Source organism: Mytilus galloprovincialis, chromosome 9 (genome assembly GCF_965363235.1).
Source record: "Mytilus galloprovincialis chromosome 9, xbMytGall1.hap1.1, whole genome shotgun sequence".
Taxonomy (NCBI): Eukaryota; Metazoa; Mollusca; class Bivalvia; order Mytilida; family Mytilidae; genus Mytilus; species Mytilus galloprovincialis.
In genome coordinates, this window is record NC_134846.1 from 27,812,115 (window position 1) to 27,832,558 (window position 20,444).

At 32.5% G+C, this 20,444-nt stretch overlaps 1 protein-coding gene and 1 long non-coding RNA gene across 9 annotated transcripts in view; both read left to right on the forward strand.

Annotated features, from left to right (window-relative positions):
* Positions 1-20,444, forward strand: part of LOC143044722 (phospholipid-transporting ATPase ABCA3-like) — a 61,189-nt gene that overhangs the window by 22,603 nt on the left and 18,142 nt on the right. For 7 of the 8 annotated variants that reach the window (XM_076216815.1, XM_076216820.1, XM_076216823.1 and 4 more), the window contains 6 exons: positions 5,732-5,966; positions 7,269-7,442; positions 7,629-7,810; positions 9,269-9,406; positions 12,081-12,210; positions 19,812-19,966. In XM_076216815.1, the coding sequence (XP_076072930.1) occupies positions 5,732-5,966; positions 7,269-7,442; positions 7,629-7,810; positions 9,269-9,406; positions 12,081-12,210; positions 19,812-19,966 (1,014 nt within the window). The remainder of the gene's footprint in view (positions 1-5,731; positions 5,967-7,268; positions 7,443-7,628; positions 7,811-9,268; positions 9,407-12,080; positions 12,211-19,811; positions 19,967-20,444) is intronic. The other variant, XM_076216821.1, reaches the window with a different exon arrangement.
* LOC143044730 (uncharacterized) lies at positions 12,582-13,518 on the forward strand. The gene is made up of 2 exons (XR_012968762.1): positions 12,582-12,800; positions 13,163-13,518. It is a non-coding gene; the product is annotated as an uncharacterized LOC143044730 (long non-coding RNA).

Below are 20,444 nucleotides of genomic sequence, written 5' to 3' on the forward strand. Positions count from 1 at the left end.
TCTATAATATATATATATATATATATATATATAATTGATATCAAGTTTGGTTCCAGAACCAAACTTGATATCAATTTTCTGAATTTTCTTGAAATGATGATAATGACCAATCAAAATGGTCATATTGTAACAATAAGTTTGATGAGAAATGACGATACATTTTGTAATATCTTTCACTTTAAAAAAAGCTTAACTATTTTAACTTCTAACAAAAATAGCCACAGACCTTATTCTAATTTAGACCCATTGGAAATGCATTTTTTTGTTTAGGTATTTTTATACGACCGCAAAAATTGAAAATGTTTTGGTCGTATATTAATTGAAAATTTTTTGGTCGTATATTGGTATGATGTTGGCGTTGTCGTCATCGTCGTCGTCCGAATACTTTTAGTTTTTGCACTCTAACTTTAGTAAAAGTGAATAGAAATCTATGAAATTTTAACACAAGGTTTATGACCACAAAAGGAAGGTTGGGATTGATTTTGGGAGTTTTGGTCCATACATTTTAGGAATTAGGGGCCAAAAAGGGCCCAAATAAGCATTTTCTTGGTTTTCGCACTATAACTTTAGTTTAAGCAAATAGAAATCTATGAAATTTTGAGACAAGGTTTATGACCACAAAAGGAAGGTTGGGATTGATTTTGGGAGTTTTGGTTCCAACAGTTTAGGAATTAGGGGCCAAAAAAGGTCCCAAATAAGCATTATTCTTGGTTTTCGCACAATAACTTTAGTATAAGTAAAAAGAAATCAATGAAATTAAACACAAGGTTTATGACCACAAAAGGAAGGTTGGGATTGATTTTGAGAGTTTTGGTTCTTACAGTTTAGGAATTAGGGGCCAAAAAAGGGTCCAAATAAGCATTATTCTTGGTTTTCGCACAATAACTTTAGTTTAAGTAAATAGAAATCTATGAAATTTAAACACAAGGTTTATGACCACAAAAGGAAGGTTGGTATTGATTTTGGGAGTTGAGGTCCCAACAGTTTAGGAATAAGGGGCCCAAAGGGTCCAAAATTGAACTTAGTTTGATTTCATCAAAAATTGAATAATTGGGGTTCTTTGATATGCCGAATCTAACTGTGTATGTAGATTCTTAATTTTTGGTCCCGTTTTCAAATTGGTCTACATTAAGGTCCAAAAGGTCCAAAATTAAACTAAGTTTGATTTTGACAAAAATTGAATCCTTGGGGTTCTTTGATATGCTGAATCTAAAAATGTACTTAGATTTTTGATTATTGGCCCAGTTTTCAAGTTGGTCCAAATCGGGTCCAAATTAAACTTTGTTTGATTTCATCAAAAATTGAATAATTGGGGTTCTTTGATGTGCCAAATCTTACTGTGTATGTAGATTCTTAATTTTTAGTCCCGTTTTCAAATTGGTCTACATTAAAGTCCAAAGGGTCCAAAATTAAACTAAGTTTGATTTTAACAAAAATTGAATTCTTGAGCTTTTTTGATATGCTGAATCTAAACATGTACTTAGATTTTTGATTATGGGCCCAGTTTTCAAGTTGGTTCAAATCAGGATCCAAAATTATTATATTAAGTATTGTGCAATAGCAAGAAATTTTCAATTGCACAGTATTCAGCAATAGCAAGAAATCTTCAATTGCACAGTATTGTGCAATAGCAAGAAATTTTCAATTGCACAGTATTGCGCAATAACAAGAAATCTTCAATTGCACAGTATTGTGCAATAGCAAATATTTTCAATTGCACAGTATTGCGCAATAGCAAGAAATATCTAATTGCACAATATTGTGCAATAGCAAGAAATTTTCAATTGATTGGAGTTATCTTTCTTTGTCCAGAATAGTAGTTGAATCAACTTAAATCATTGTTTTATACAATATACAATGTATATTCACTTTTACTACCAACTGATAAATTAAAACAATCTTTACCATTCAGTGATAACAAGCACCTTTTGTTACATTTTAATATTTTATGATGTATTTAAATGAGTAGTTATTGTTGCAAACTCCATTAGAAATTTGAATTGAGATCAGTTTTGGAAAAAGGGAAAGGGGGATGTGAAAAAAAGGGGGGGGTTAAATTTTTCTCATTTCAGATTTCATAAATAAAAGAAAATTTCTTCAAACATTTTTTTGAGAGGATTAATATTCAACAGCATAGTGAATTGCTCAAAGGAAAAAAAAGTATTTTAAGTTCATGAGACCACATTCATTCTGTGTCAGAAACCTATGCTGTGTCAACTATTTAATCACAATCCAAATTTAGAGCTGAATCCAGCTTGAATGTTGTGTCCATACTTGCCCCAACCGTTCAGGGTTTAACCTCTGCGGTTGTATAAAGCTGCGCCCTGCGGAGCATCTGGTTCTCAGTTTTAAGAACAAAATGCATATTATTTCATCTTTTTTATTAAAAATGATTGAAAAAATACATGTCTAAGAAATTTGAAAAGACAAAAATGATATGGGATGTACATGATTCTTGTAAAAATCATTTTTTTGTAACCCTCACCCATTTTCTCAAAATTTTGGCTATAAAGACTAACGAGATTGGTCATAAAACTTAAAAACTGGATTACTCAAAAACCATTCATTGATATACACAATTTTTTCACAGAGATATGTTTGATTATAATATTTTATAAATTCATTCATATTTTCCACTTGTATCACATGTTTTTTGAAATAATTCAAGAACGAGATTTCAACAAGACTGAATGAGACTGAAAAGTCAGAAGAATACATCCTTTATAGTTTAATAAATAAAATTTGTAATGAAAAAAAAAATGTTTTAGTATTTTCTTAATTTTTTGTACCTTGAGCCTCCTTAAGGGCATTATGTTTTTCAATCTGTGACTGTGTGTCTATTGATTCATTCAATCGTTCTTCCGTTTGTTCGCTTGTCTATCTGTCCTACCTGAGCCTCAGGTTAAAAGTTTTTGGTCTAGGTAGTTTTTGATGAAGTTGAGGTCCAATCAACCTGAAACTTAGTATACATTTTTTCTATGGTAGGATCTTTCTTATATTTGTAGGACTCGGAGGTGCGATGGGGACGCTGAAGTGCGATGGTCTACGCCGAAGTGCGATGGTCCTTTCGCTGAAGTGCGATGGTTTAGCAGGACTTTTAGTTGTTTTGACGTTTTCTAAACAACACGGATTTGCAGGCAGGTGGATAAGATTATTTAGATTAAGATTTATTGCGAACAAAGGAATAAAAAAAAAACAAAAACAAAAAAACAAAGTAACGAACAATTCAAGTCCAGAACAGTTTTGAGCATTAGAGGTTGAGGTTACAAAATAATTTATAACTAAGTCATGCTACAAATCATATGGAACAAATCGGCTAAAAGATGATCTTGGTCTGCAGATTGGTTATCTAGCGTTCGGTGTTATGCCGCACACATTTTGTACGACCAATAAAATGTCTGGGTCTTTGGTTCAAGTATGTTTCACTAAATTATATGTGATTTTTTTTTTAAATAGAATAAAATTTATTAAAAGCAATCATATTTATCGAGTCGATATAATTTTGCTTTATTATTGAGATGAATTCTGCTTTGTAAGAAAACTCGCACTACATATAAGTCTAATTGTATTGTTCTTACAGTATAAATCTTCTGCAACAGGTTAGTCTGCGGAATAGCGGAAAATCAGCTTATTCTAAAGTTTTCACAGAACTCGCGTCACGTTTCGTTATAAGTCAAGCATATATACATGTACTTGATGGCTTTTATTTGTTAAAAACTGTTACGATATTATATAAATGGATGAATGAGTGTCTTATGAGCAATTTCTCGGCTATGATATGACGAGAACAAGTTATATTTGATAAAATAAGATGGACCCTGCGTAGCACTATATAGACCGACACGCTGAACCTTTTTTTTTTGGCGCACTTGACATTTCCTCCAACTCGAATCGCGTATACTAAATTAATGCCATCTAGCCCATTTTTTCTGACTCCATACTTCTCCGTGCTAAGCGGATGATTAGCAAATTAGAATTGTATGTATTTTTTATTAGACCTGACTAAAAATTGAAACCGATCTCCCAAATGCGAAGCTAGAACGCTAACCACTACACCACACCTCATTCAATAGAGTTCTTACTTCAGACCATCGCATTTAGCTGGAATAAACCATCACACAGTTTCATTAAAGTCAACTTTATAGTTAGACTGACAGAGCCGCCATCGCACTTCAGCGTAACCATCATCGCACTTCAGTGTAGATATCAACAAGTTAACGTCACAATGTTACCATCGCACTTCAGCGTGTTAACCAACGCACTTCAGCGTACACCATCGCACTTCAGCGTGACCATCGCGGTTCGGAGTACCATCGGGGTTCCGAGTCCTACATATTAATGCCAAATAAGAGTTTCGACCCCAATTTCATGGTCCACTGAACAAAGAACATAATAGTGCAAGTAGGACAACTGTGTGCTATGAACACATTCTTGTTTAGAATATATAATATATTATGTGCATTGAAATACAATGGTCAAGATCATTATATTACAACAAAATACAATTTTTGGAATTCTTTGAACATCAACCCAACAAACAATGATAGTGTGCTATAAATAAAAAGGCATTACGGTGACGTCTTAAATACACTGTAATCAATCATGGGCAAGCCTACTTTTGTGTTAAATCTCAACAATTTTTGTGCTTGTCATATTTTACAGACATTTATCTGTTATTGAAGACTCTTGTTTCCTGTGTCTTAGGGATACTGTCTCATTGATGTCTTCCCTTCCTTTTTAATTTCACCAGGAATGAAAGTTGCTTATGGTCATATTTATGTTTTACTCTTTTAACATAAACAGTCTCTAGTTTTAGAGGGATACATAGTGAATTGGCAAACAATAGATCAAATATATTTTAAATATTATTAGATTATTACATGGCATTTTTCATATCGCATGTATTATCATCCCAAGGTTCAATATCAGCCCAAGAGCCGCATGGATATGAAAAATTACATGTTATGATCTTTTTATCATATGCTTCAACAATGGAGCAAAATAACAGATTCATAATTGATCCTGTTACGTGTTCCCAAATAGAAGTTCAAAGAGTGAAAAGTTCACAGACGTCGGACCCCACTTTTAGTACATTGGATATGAAATCTTTTTACCATATGCCTCAACAGAGAAGAAAAATATTTCAATATGGACGTATCGACCACAAAAATAAAAAAAAATCAACACTATACAATGTTTAGTATACATAATGAACACTGTTTGTAAAAGTCAACTTTTTCAAAGTAACTTTCTAAATTATGTTTGAATCTTTAAAAAAAAAAACCGCATTGATTTAATATTTTGTTTGGTTTTTATTTTTTTTTTTTCATTATTTTACACAATATACTTTTCAGTATTCAAACAATTGTTTTGTACACTACTTTGTAATGTTTTTCACTGAAAACGTAGCATTTAGGTGTATTTCCCAGAATATGCCAAGTATCACTGGAATGCCATGCCATAACGTTACGGAAAGGCATGTGATAACACTCGAAGCATGTGATAAACTTTTCATATCAGCCCGCTAAGCACCAATTCGAAAAAATATGGAATTTACGTTAATTTTATGCTATTATCATACAGTAAAAATCACATGTTATTTAGTCCATGTATATGATAATTAATTTTATTTGATGAAGTTTATATTCCAGCAGCATATGTCTTCTGAGAGGAATTTGTTATCCACTTTTTTAAAACTTTAAAATTATCTTCTTTCATTGAATCATTGTAGGAATCAATGAAAATGATGGGATTGAGTAACTGGTTACACTGGATGGCCTGGTTTATCAAGTATACTGTATTCCTTTTTATCACAGTCCTCATCATGACCATCTTATTAGCTGTAAAGACTGATAAAGGAGCAGTTATTAATAAATCTAATCCTGTTATTATTTTTATCTTTTTGATGCTGTATGCCATCTCTACAATATCTTTCTGTTGTACTGTTAGTGTATTTTTCTCAAAAGGTGAGTATAGAAAGCCTGTAGTATTTGTTAGTGGTTGCAAGCATGATGGTTTTTTGAATCAGGTATTATTATGCTGAATCAAGACATTGGTTTTTCTTTTGAATTGTTTCACTTTTTGCTGGAATTTTTATAACTTAAATATAGTACAGCCAGTCGGGAAGCACACCAATTTGCAACCTGCATGTTGATTAAATACTAAAAGTGTTGACTAATATAGCTAAAATACACAAACAAGATTTTTCCTGGAGGTCTCATGGTTTAACTTGGTGACTACTTACTGAAAAGTTGTTGATGAATTAAAGAATAGGAAGACAGCTGTTTAATAGCAATTTGTTTCTTAAGATTTTGATAAGATAAAGGATTCTCTTTTAATTGATATTCCACATGCACATGTTTTATAGTAAAAATCAGCCATTCAATTATTCAAAACATATATTCAACTTTCTAAAATTTGAAAAATCACATGACTTTAAAGTTAATGTGATACCAGTACTAAAACTTTCTTTAATAAAGACTTTCAACATAAAAATTCAATCATGATCAGTAAAGCTGTTGCTCTTGCTTTTGCGACTATTGACATTTCATTTTCCCCAAAAAAATCTTTCATTTGCACCAATAATTCAGGAAAACAGTATAAAACAATTTATGTATTCAAAAAAGACTTTTGATAATACAATGTAACTTAAAAATACAGTTTTTGTTAGCATATCAAAACATATTCATCCGAAATCAGTCATCATAACCATAATGAACACTATACATTGTTATAAATGAAATGATCAATAAATCTAAAAAAAAAACTATACAGTAAAGTTATATCATGCCTCAGTTCTAAGAACTATACACTGAAGTAAAAAAAAATGTTCTGGCACACAACTTGTAAGTCTAGATGTTCTCATGTATAATGTACATAAGATAACCTGTGTGTGTGGTCTTAATAAAAAAAAAATTAAAAATGATGGCCAATGATACAACTATCTGCCAAAGTTGAATACAGGGGATTAAAGAAATTAGAGGCTATCATACAGCCTTCAATAATGAGAATTATATAAATTTTTCTTATATGTTACCTGAAAAATTGTGTAAATGTGGTTTTTATTTCTTTGCGCTATGAAAAGATTGAATTTAGCAAAAATTGGTGCAAATGCAATGCGGCCCAGCAGCCAAGACATTCAAGAGTGTGCTTTCTTAAAGCTTAAAACTTAATTAAGATAAGAAAATATTAGAATTGGAAAACCCAACAAGTTAAAGAAAGTACTTTGTAAGTGGGTAGAAATTAAGATGAATAACATAATTTTTTAGCTAATTCTGGAGCTGCTGCAGGAGGGATACTCTTTTTCCTGACCTACATTCCATACCTGTTTTTACAACCTCGTTATGCTGATCTCTCCTTGACAACCAAACTAACTTCTAGTCTTATATCAAATGTTGCAATGTCTTATGGTGGACAGGTTATTGGAATGTTTGAAGGAACAGGTATAGATGAGTATTTTTAGAATTCAAAATTCCTCTTTTTCATAACTATTTTAATAATATATACAAAGCTTGGATTTTTAAACAATCAAAAGTATATTCTTTCTTTTGGATAAAGAAAGCAAAACACTATTTATGAAAACAAGCTGGTGAAAGTGAACATTAAACAACATATATGAATAATTCCAGGAGCTGGAGTTCAATGGAATACCTTGACTCAAGGTGCCTCTGTAGATGACAATTTCTCTCTTGCCTATATAATGATGATGATGGTTGTTGATACTGTACTGTACGGTATTATTACATGGTACATTGAGGCAGTATTCCCAGGAGAGTATGGTGTCCCGTTACCATGGTATTTCCCTTTCACTGTAAGTTTAAAGTTTATTTAATTGTATATATTTACACCAAACATCAAGCTTCAAGATTGCTATGCATATCCTTATAACAAAATAGTATATACTTTGTATCAAGAAGAACATTTAAATAAATTTAGGAATTTGGATGTATATTTGAAGTACTTTGATAAAGAAACTAATTGAATCACCAGATACCAGTATATAGATTTAAAAGAAGATATTAACTAAACTATTCACTAATTAGCTAACAAACAAACTAACAGAAAAACAACATAGGAACCAGGACTTCCACAAATAATCATATTAGCCAGTTAAAGTGGTCTCATCTAATATATGTTCTTCAGGACTTCCACAAATAGTCATATTTGCCAGTTAAAATGGTGTCATCCAATATATGTTCTTCAGGACTTCCACAAATAATCATATTTGCCAGTTAAAGTGATCTCATCCAATATATGTTCTTCAGGACTTCCACAAATAATCATATTAGCTAGTTAAAGTGGTCTCATCCAATATATGTTCTTCAGGACTTCCACAAATAATCATATTAGCCAGTTAAAATGTTCTCATCTAATACATGTTCTTCAGGACTTCCACAAATAATCATATTAGCCAGTTAAAATGGTCTCATCCAATATATGTTCTTCAGGACTTCCACAAATAATCATATTAGCTAGTTAAAGTGGTCTCATCCAATATATGTTCTTCAGGACTTCCACAAATAATCATATTAGCCAGTTAAAATGTTCTCATCCAATATATGTTCTTCAGGACATCCACAAATAATCATATTAGCCAGTTAAAGCGGTCTCATCCAATAAAAGGAAGATGTGGAATGATTGCTAATAAAACAACTCTTCAGATGAGACCAAATGACACAGAAATTAACAACTATAGGTCACTGTACAGGCTTCAACAATGAGCAAAGCCCATTAAGTGATATTTTTAGCAAGATTGTTTTCCCTAACACAGTCATACTTTCCCAGTCATAATTCTACTTGATTACCTAAATAACCTTTTTATCTAAAGCTATCTCCCAATTTTCATCAGATGTTGAAATCTCAAATCAAAATGGTTTTCTTAACAAGATGTTAACCAAAGAGAGAGTGAGAGTCTTCAAGCAACTTCTAACAGGACTAAATAAATTATAACCTGCAATGCTTTAAGTGACACTCCATTCAATTTAGCACTTGAAATCTGGAAATGGAACACTAACAATATAAACGAGACTATCTTATCCCTACAATACTGATGTAATTTAAATAATTAAATTTAATTAATAAATAACATACTTACAAAAAAAATATCATCTCTGTTGATTTTCTTGTTTCATTTGTGAATCAAAATCATGAATACATAGAAAATCAGAAGTCAACATACATGCTATATACTATATTTTATCAATTGAAACAGAATATGACAAAATAAAAGGAAAAGAACATTTGAAGTTAAAAATTATTTCATTTTCAGAGTTCTTATTGGTTTGGCACTGTAGCTAGTGATGAAATGGAAGGAGATGAAAACTATTTGAATACACGTTCTTCTGAATATTTTGAACAAGATCCTACAAGACTCAGACCTGGAATTCAAATAAGAAACTTGAAAAAGGTAATTTAGAAATAACTTGACTGCATTTCCACTGAACAGATACTTCATTATATATCATTTATTATGGTAGAAAATTGGCACCAATTTATGTGTAATCCTTGACTGTTGATTGGTTTTTTGTTTTGCATTTAATTCTGATTACATCTTTGCGATAATTATAAGTCAAAAAGAATAAAACAGGTAAAGTATAACTTGCTACGTAGTATGAGTTTTACCATTGATGTAGGCAACCTACAGGTAAAGGAAGATGAGGTGTCAATGCCAATAACAACTACCAAAAATAATCATACATCTATCTATGATTAAATATCAATCAATTCACATTTAACATCCAATGGATTTAGTGTAATGCCGGGCTGTTCACTGAAACGAGTTAAAAAAGTCACACAAGCAATTTTGATCCAAATGTTTGTTTAATATGCTTCAACCAATAAATTAAAGGGAAGTGATGGGTTCCAAAATTAACCAAAGGCAACGAGAAATGTAGAGAATTGTTACATAAAAGTTACATACACGGGAAAGTTCACGAAGTCTAGTCTGATTAATCATTTTACAAAAAAAACAAGAATGTGTCCAAAGTACATGGATGCCCCACTCGCACTATCCTTTTCCATGTTCCATGGACCGTGAAATTGGGTAATTATCTAATTTGGCATTAAAATTAGAAAGATCATATCATAAGCAACAAGTGTACTAAGTTTCAAGTTGATTGGACTTCAGCTTCATCAAAAATTACCTTCACCAAAAACTTTAACCTGAAACTCCCACTTTCATTTTCTATGTTCAGTGGACCACGAAATTGGGGTCAAAAGTCTAATTTGGCTTAAAAATTAGAAAGATCATCTCATAAGCAACAAGTGTACTAAGTTTCAAGTTGATTGGACTTCAGCTTCATCAAAAACTACCTTGACCAAAAACTTTAACCTGGACGGACGAACGGAACCACAGACAGACGGACGGACGGATGGACGGACGAACAGAGCCACAGACAGACGGACGGATGGACGGACGGACGAACGGAGCCACAGACCAGAAAAGATAATGCCCCTCTACTATCGTAGGTGGGGCATAAAAAAGTCCAAGCAAAGGGCCCTCTACGCCCCCTTCTGGATATGCCACTGATATAAAGTCAGAGAAAAATATAACCTTGTGCAATGCCAAGATATTAGTATTGACAGATTGTAGAGCCATGAATGTGTATATTTATATTAAAATAATACTTACTTTAATTTATTGATAACAAAATCAATATTAATGCCAATTGATGAAGTGGTAAACTTTCGACTAAGTTTAAACAAAGGATTGATAAGTTTTACACAGATCGTTTTCAAATTTCCAGGCTCTGTAAACGACATTTCAGTCAAAATGAGGTTGGCTATCCCGTTTTCTACAGGTACAACCAAACTTCATACCAAATTTTTATATTAATGGAAGAATTAAGTAAAGGTTTTAAGTAATGTGTGAGAATTAAATCTCTTACTTTAAAATTTCCCAGTTTTGACTACAGAGCTGACATTACCACTGTGACTGATAGTCCTACGGTTGATTCAGATATGATCAAGGTAAACTTATTGATCCTTTAAATAAGCCTTTTTATATAGATTAGATTGTTGGTTTTCCCATTTAAATGGTTTTACACTAGTCATTTTTGGGACCCTCTATAGCTTACTGCTAGGTGTGAGCCAAGTCTCCTTGTTGAAGACCCTACTTTACCAATAACGGTTTTTCTTTTACAAATTGCTACTTGGATGTAGAGTTGTCTCATTGTCACTCATTGGCACTCATACCACATCTTCTTATATTTATTCTTAAAGGTACCAATTCAACACTGTAATTATCTTAGAATATTGTCTTATCAATATATATTGATTTTGTTGTCAATATGAAAAGAACCAACAAAATATTATTGCTATACATATTATGACATACATATGTATGTAAATTAACAGCCCTACAATCTGTTGATACCTTTATTTTTGGATTGCACAAGGTCATATTTTTCTTAGACTGTTAATGACATCTTTACACTAAATCCATTGGATGTTGATTGATATGTAAGTTCAACATCACCTGTTTAACTCTGTAACATTTTACATGTGTCTGTCCCAAGTCAGGAGTCTGTTATTCAGTAGCTATTGCTTGTTTCTTTGTATACCAGAATTATATTTATTCTTCATTTATTGTTTTGAACATAGATTAGGTTGTTAGTTTTCTCATTTCAAATTGAATACAATTGTACGTCATTTCAGGGCCTTTTATAACTTGCTACGCAGTATGGGTTTTGCTCATTGTTGTAGGCAACTCGTAGTAGCTATTGGCTTACTTCTGCATCATTTGGTCTTTAGTAAAGAGTTGTCTCATCAGCAAACGTACCACATCTTCAAATTTTTATATGTATTTTTTTTTCTCCAGAAACGGAATCAACAATCATTAAGAATTAAGTATAACAATTATAGTAGCTTATGGATTCAATTTAATAGATATGAATTCTAAGCCTGATTTCAGAGATAAATCCACCAACCTTTTCTGAATAGCATATAATGGAACAGAACTCATAAATTTATTTGTACACATTCGCTCTGAAAATTTAAAAGCAATAACTTTTTCTCATACAGTGAATAAAACCACAATTGATGCTTAATTTATTTATTATTCCTATATATAATGTCAACAGGTTTTCAAGACTAATGGAACAATGAAAACAGCTGTAGAAGGAATGACATTGAACATATATGAAGGCCAGATAACTGCTCTCTTAGGCCATAATGGTGCTGGGAAAACTACAACAATATCTATGTTAACAGGTAGAAAAGTTCACAGATTAATGCACAAATATGAAAATGTATGCTAACAACATTGAAAAACCTTGTCTTGTAAAAATATCTTAATGTGATTTTTGGAAGTTTCAAAATCATTAGGGAGAAAACTGTCACACTATAAATATCATTTTTATTTGTTATATAAGTATTCAGTGAATGGTAAATGTTAAAAGTAGTAATATAATAGTTTCTGTAATTGAAAGCACAAAGTGATTTCAAGATATTGCAGTCAAAATTGTTAGTTTTGTTTATATCTCAAACTTGATTTTTAAGCAGTAATATTTGCTGCATGTATAGGTAGGTATACACTTCCATACATGTCAAGTGACATGATATTCGCGTGTAATACACGCTTTTTCAACGGTTTACAGGCAAGGATTTTGTCACATGGCGTGTACACGCTTTTCACCACTTTACACGCAATTACACGCTTTTTTCGTTCTTTTCATTTTTTGGTCGTTAGTGATATCGCTATTCTCGGATTTTTTCCTTATTCGGCGATAAATACCGAAAAAATCGAAGTAATTGTTTGGCTGCCGTATTGTTTATCTTTCTATATGGACAAACTGTAAAAGGTAAGTAGTTTGTGATTAGTTTTAACGATTTTGTGACTTTCTTTCAAATTCACTTTATAGGGGAAATGTGCACAGAAAGAGGTCACTTTCAGGGCCTGTACCGTCGTCTAAAGTGCCGATTGTTAAGCCAAAACGATGTGTACGGCAAGATTCAAGATTTATAAATTATATTTTGGAGTTCAATTTTAAATGATCAAGTAACAAGTAACGCATACTTTGTGCATTCTATGTTGCAATGATAAAAAAAAACAATACATGTGAGAGGAGAAATACAATGTAGCTATTTGAATAAGCATTTTAACATGTTTATCTAATGGAAATCAAATTTATAAAACATTTTTCTTTTTCAATTTCAGTTTCAGTTTCAAATCTAGCCAACATGGCAACAGATTTCTACAGGCCATGGGGATAAAAATATCACAGAACTGTTGGATCAGCTCTCATAGTACCAGCTTTCTTCTGATGAACTACCCAGTTTTAACCAGGCAATAGCAATGGAGCAATGGCAGAGATAATAGATGACATTTTACATTGCCAAAAAAAAAATCATTATGACATTCTTTCAAATCTTGATGAAGCTAATTCAGTCAAATATCAATTCCTACTGTGGGAAAGCCTTTTCAATTATAAAGATATTGACACTGAATTCTGATCAGAACTTGACTATGTTACACTTGTATTGTGTGCTGTTATCAAATAAATGTAACTAAACTTGAAACTGGCAGTTGTTTTGAATATGTGCCTAGTAATGGTGCTTTAAAAGCAACATACCTGTAACAGACCACTGTTTAATACAATAAAAGTTCACAGTAGAATATATATTGTTTTTTTATATTCACAAATTTGTATGAAATTATGAACATTACCACATTCATATTAACAAGTCCGCATCTACGTTGCACGTTTTTACACGCTTTTTGACATGTCATGTCATGTCATGACATGATTTTCCATTGTCAGAGGTTGACATGTATGTACACTTCTGAATCAATTTAAGTGAAAATCCAGGCAGACATAAGTTTTGTGTCTTCTCTTTTATTGAATATCCTAATTAAGTCTCCCAAACAAAGTTTGGAGACTTATTGTTTTTGCTCAGTTCTTATTATGGCACCCTCAACGGAGTTGGGGTGACATATTGTTATTCTACGTTTCTTTTTTTTCTTATTTTTCTTTTTCTTCTTCCACACATTTTGTCCGTCGTGTTTCTCGGAATCCAATGGACCAATGTTGATGGAACTTTACTATAAGGAGGACCCCCATGTAAAGTTGTGCACCTTGGTATGGAATGGTAAAAGATGGCCGCCGTTTCCATGGAAACAGCATAAATGCGAAAAAAATCAAAGTGTTCCAAACTGGAAGAAACTCCACAGGAATGTTGACTGGCATGTGCTGATTTCCAGTTTGACTTTGGAATTTTCAAAATGGCTGCCGTTACCATGGAAACAGCTTAAATATCAAAAATTCTAACTCTTTCGTTATAAGATCCAACTGGATAAAACTTTATGAAAATGTTCTCCAGTATGCCAAGATGTCAAGACAATATTTGGATAGTTCAAAATGGCCGCCGTTGTCATGGAAACTGGGGCCAAGTTTTGCATTGACCCTATGGAAAAATGCATAAAATCAGCATTTTCTCAGAGAGTATTGCACCAAAGTAAATGAAACTGTATTGATATATAACATGACATGTGGCAATGAGATGTACGCTTTTAGAATTTTGGAATTATCTTCTGTAACCATGGTTGCAGCACAAATGTTCAAAATTTCCAAAAAAAATAAAGTGCTGCAAACCGGATGAAACTTAACAGGAATAGTGACTGACATGTGCGGAGTTGCATTTTGAAGTTGGAATTTTCAAAATGGCCGCCGTAACCATGGAAACAGCAAAAATATCAAAAATTTCAAAATGCTTCAAACTTAATGAAACTTTGCAAAAATGTTACTAGACATCTGTAAATGTATTCTTCGACTTTGGAATTTTCAAAATGGCTGCCGCTCACCTGACAATGAGGGGAAGGGTGCCATCCGTTATTGCTAGCAATTACAAATCTAGTTATTTTTATTATTCTTCTTCTTCTTCCGCCGCTTTAAAAAATGAACTTGTCCGCAGCGTTTCTCCAAAACCGCTTGTCAGATTGACTTAGGATTTCATAAAATGGTAGACTAATATGTCTAGGTGAGCCATCAATCTTTCGTTTGTGCATTGGGGTCTATTAAGGGGTGTTTTTGGGGGTAGAAAGCAGGGAGGGTTTTACTATAGAACCCTATGGGATTTTATTTTCAAAATTTTTTAAATGAATATAACTTGAAAACTATAAGTGATAGATACATGCAGTCTTCAGAAATGATTATAGGACAATAAAATAAATCACATGAAATATAGGGGGATGCCCTGGGGGGTCATCCCCACCCCCTTCAATTTGAGAATGTGCTATTATCTTGTAAACGGTCCAGATCCCCACCCCTAAACTATATATATTCTTGTAGGGGACAATAAAACAAATCAAATGAAATAAAAGGGACGTCCCTAGGGGGTCACCCCACCCCCTCTTGTTGGAAAACTTGTAAACGGTCCAGATCCCCACCCCTAAACCATATATATTCTTGTAGGGGACAATAAAACAAATCAAATGAAATAAAAGGGAAGTCCCTAGGGGGTCACCCCACCCCCTCTTGTTTGAAAACTTGTAAACGGTCCAGATCCCCACCCCTAAACCATATATATTCTTGTATGGGACAATGAAACAAATCACATGTAATTAGATGGAAGTTCCTGGGGGCCACCCCCACCCCGTTCAATTTGAGAATGTCCTATTATCTTGTAAACAGTCCAGATCCCCACCCCTAAACCATATATATTCTTGTAGGGGACAATAAAACAAATCAAATGAAATAAATGGGAAGTCCCTAGGGGGCACCCCACCCGCTCTTGTTTGAAAACTTGTAAACGGTCCAGATCCCCACCCCTAAACCATATATATTCTTGTAGGGGACAATAAAACAAATCAAATGAAATAAAAGGGAAGTCCCTAGGGGGTCACCCCAACCCCTCTTGTTTGAAAACGGTCCAGATCCCCACCCCTAAACCATATATATTCTTGTATGGGACAATAAAACGAATCACATCAAATTAGATGGAAGTTCCTGGGGGTCACCCCCACCCCGTTCAATTTGAGTATGTACTATTATCTTGTAAACGGTCCAGATCCCCACCCCTAAACCATATATTTTCTTGTAGGGGACAATAAAACAAATCAAATGAAATGTAGGTAAAGTCCCTGGGGGTCACCACCACCCCCTCCTGTTTGAAAACTTGTAAATGGTGGAGATCCCTACTCGTAAGCCATATATATTCTTGTATGGGACAAAAAATCAAATCAAATGAACATGGGACCATATGAATGGGGAGTTATCGGAGCTTTGTTTGGGAGACTTCGTAACAGCATCCTGTTACAATTACTTCTTGTTTACTTTTCTTTTTTTCTTTTTTTTTTTTTTTTTCTTCTTTCCCCCACCCCCAACTTCAGATACTTTATTTCACTAATTGTTGTTAACAAGGCCCCTTAATGTTGCAACAATGACACTAAGGTTCTTCCCTGTCTTGTTAGTTACCAATAAAACCAGGGGATTTCATTGTCAACCTTCTTATAAATCTACATATTATTACGTGTTAGTTTCAATTTACAGAGTAATTCTACAAGCATATTATCATCTTTATAATGACTTTTTGCGGTCTATCATGAACCCAAACAAGTATTCCAGTGCTATTCAAAATTTCAAAGAAATTATCAGACTCCCAACAGAAATCATCCTATTGTGTGTTAGTCTGCAACTGTTTTTGTTTTAGCCTCATGCAGGAGCAGGTTCATAATAACGCTCTTATTTATTTCAACAGAAATTAGAAATAAACTAGTGACAATTCTGCTTCTACATGTTCTAGTCGTATCATACTTGTTAAAATCAAACCAGAATTGACCCCACACTATTATTTGAATGAAATTCACAGTGTTAGTGTAGTGTAATCTAGAAGGTAACCAGTAATTACCAGTAAATTGCATGTAAATTACGTGTGTTGAACTAGAAAGTGTTGGTATGTCCCATTTTTAAGCAATTGAAAATTTTAGGATAATTTATAATTGTAAATGATAGTAAAGGGTAATCGACCACAAGTGAAACATTTTTAACATGTATAAGTGGAAGGACAAAGCTTACAGAATAGAAAACGACCAAAAAAAACATTACATAGAAACTAAGAATTAAGGACGGTGATATTTATCTCAGAATAAGTAAATCATCTATCTCATCCAAGTCTCAGTTCTCAGAAAATAAACAGGTGTCTTCTATTCTGTCCGCAATTTTTTGGGAAAGTAAAATCTAAATTTAGAACCATTGTTAAAACTGAAACTACACTGTATGATAAAAATAGAACATGATCAAATTCAAATTTCGAAAGGATAGCAAAATTTAAATTCTTGTGTTGTTCTTTTATGTATCCTTCAGAAGTAGAGAATACAATTTGAAGTAATTTTTTCCGTTCTCAAGTGTCAATATTAAAGATTACAAGTATTAAAGAATAATAAAGTATAATGTATAGGGAAGAATAGGGAGAGGGTGAAGAAAATACTGTTACTATGTCAGGGCCTTTTATAACGAACTAACCATTATTTTTTCTTCTCATGGTTGGTGGCTTTATGGTTGCCTACTATGATTGCTTATATCTTCTTCATTCAATAAGGCAGCTGGGGTGTCAAAATTTTCTGGGATAAATGTTTTGTAAGCACATGTAAAAGACTTTTCGGTCAAATTTCAATATAAAAAGTGGGGATGGCAGACCTTGTTTTTTCTTAACAATATATTGAAATAACCACATTTAGGGTGTTTTTGTTTTGTTTATATAGCATGTATTAGGGAAACTTAAGTTTTCCTTATTGAAGAAACATTAAACAATAGAATTTTCTTAAATTCGAAGAGATAATTTTGTTTATAAATACTTTCTGAAATACTAGTACATGTATATATAAAAAAAAAAAAAATAGAAAAACAGGGGCCTAATTTTCTTGAAAAAATATATTTAGCTCAGTCTTTAAATTTTAAGTTGTAAGTATTTTGTTGTCTATTGAATGATACTTGGTAAACTATTTGTAAATCAAATAAGTATTTTTGCAACATGACTAGAAAGGACGCTCAGAAAAAAACACACCCGATAGATCTACCTTAAACTGTGGCAAATAGTTGTCCAATTTTCAATGATACCACATCTCCTTATTTTTATATCACATTAGATACATGCACAATATGGAAGGTAAACTTGTATAGCTTACATTATGAACAGTCTCGTTGCAAACTTCCGAAGCAAGGTTGTCAGCTCTCCAAACTTTCTAAATGTCCTGATTCTATTGCTGAGTTTATGAGCTTCGATCCTTGTTTAGAAGTGATCTCCTTATATTATACTGGATACATTCTAATGAATTTACATAAGAAACATTTTTTAGCATCATACTGGATGATAACATTCTCATACCATTGCCCTTTGTCCATTCGTATAGCATTTAATTTACATACGTACATATAGCATTACATATGTACACTTATATCATGACACCAGTACACTTATATCATGACACCAGTACATTTATATCATGACACCAGCACATTTACAGCATATAACTTGATAATATACAAAGCTTTAGAATTACACTTAACAATACAGCTATAGCATTACAATATACACAATGCTAAGGCATAACACAGGCAGTGATCTATGTAATGGGAAGTTAAATAAAAAACTTTGTTTTATTTTGCTGAAATTCATATACGAGTTCTTCTTTTGACCTTATTACAGCCATTCTCAAGATAATATGCAAATTTGCAGATTTCTTCTTTTTTATGAGTCGTACATGTGGAAATTTATGAAATATTGGTACAAGAAATTATTTCCTTCGTTAATGAATCTCCAGCAAATATTATACCATGTATAATGCCTTGTTGTGTAGTTAAAGAAAAGGATAAGTCAGCAAGAAATCAAAGGACATTTTCAAGTAAAGTTGTAGAATGATGTGCATGTGTGAGAACTTGACAAATAGAATGGGTTCTATACACAATACCTAATATAGCGCCAGAAATGGTGAGGATGAAAAGAAGCGATCCCAATATTTTAACCAAATTTTTTAACTACCGTGTATGTATAATATAATTCTGTACTAATCTGGAACTGGATATTTGATTTAGACCAATACAAATATTTCAAAAAAGATGTGGAACCCTGTCTTATCAAGAAAAGTATATACAGTAACTTTCTTTCACTTGCAGTATATGTATTTGCCAATTGGCATTTTTTTGGCTGCAGAATTATCCTTAAACATTTTTCAGTTTTTATCATTATCAACCATGTCAACCAATTAGGCTTTTATTTTTTTAGCCATTTCCAATACTTAGAAAAATGTGTTTTAATTTTTAAAAAAACACACCCACAATTTGTATGACAATACTGTATGGTACAATGCAATGGGTATAATAGTGTTATGGAGTACAATGTGTGGTGATGTTACAGTAGACATCAATAATGTCGCCGAATATTTTATAATTTTTCGCTAAAAATCATACTTAAAGAGAATATAGCTTGAAAACTAGCACGGTTGTTAGGAACTTTCTTTAATGCACCAATGGATTCGTCATTTATTTTTAATCACAATTCGAAACTTAAAAAAATCTTTTGACCAGCGAATTAGAAAGATTTAGAAACATTAGATCATGATAAAGTAAAATTGTCTGCTGTTTTTTAAGATTTTCCCTATATATCCTTTGTATTTCTGGCGTATCATGCTGCTAGTTTAAACAGCTTGTATCTGAAAATGAAAACAGTAATACAAAATGTACCCCCCTTTTTTTATTTTATATTCTGATGTATTTTTAGAAGCAGAATCCACATGTAAAATAAAAAAAAAATCTGTGGAGTAGTTATATTACGTACTCTTCCCCTTAATTACATTTTCCATTTGTTATTTGTTTTAGGTTTTTTCCCTCCTTCAAGTGGTACAGCTAAAGTAAATGGATATGACATCAGGAAAGACATTACAAGTGTACGCAGTAGTCTTGGTCTCTGTCCACAGCATGACATATTGTTTGATTCACTCACAGTAGAGGAACATCTTCAATTCTTTGCTTGTGTAAGTAGGTGAAAGATCTATTGAGTACAAAAGAACTAAAAGGCCTCAGAAGAAATATTTATAAACAGTTGAAGTAACTGAGATTTCAAATATAAACAAATATATATTCAAAGGATAAGATTTACTACTTGTCACTTTTAAAAAGGGTTTTAAGCAGCAACAAAGAAGGAGCAGGACTTTTTTTTGGGACATCATGATCGGGTGTTTTTAATCTTGGGATTTCAGGATTGATCCTTTTGGGATCAGGGAATTATTTTTTTCGAATTTCTGGATGTCAGAATTTAAATTTCTTTAAATTCAGGAGTTCAGGATTTCATGTTTTTAAGCCTGGGATTTCAGGATCAGGACCCCTCTGACACCCTCTATAAATATACAACATAATAAGGAGGGTATTCCAAGCAAAAACACAAAATTAAATGATTAAAATTGAGAAAGGAAATGGAGAATGTGTCAAAGCGACAACAACCCGACCATAAAG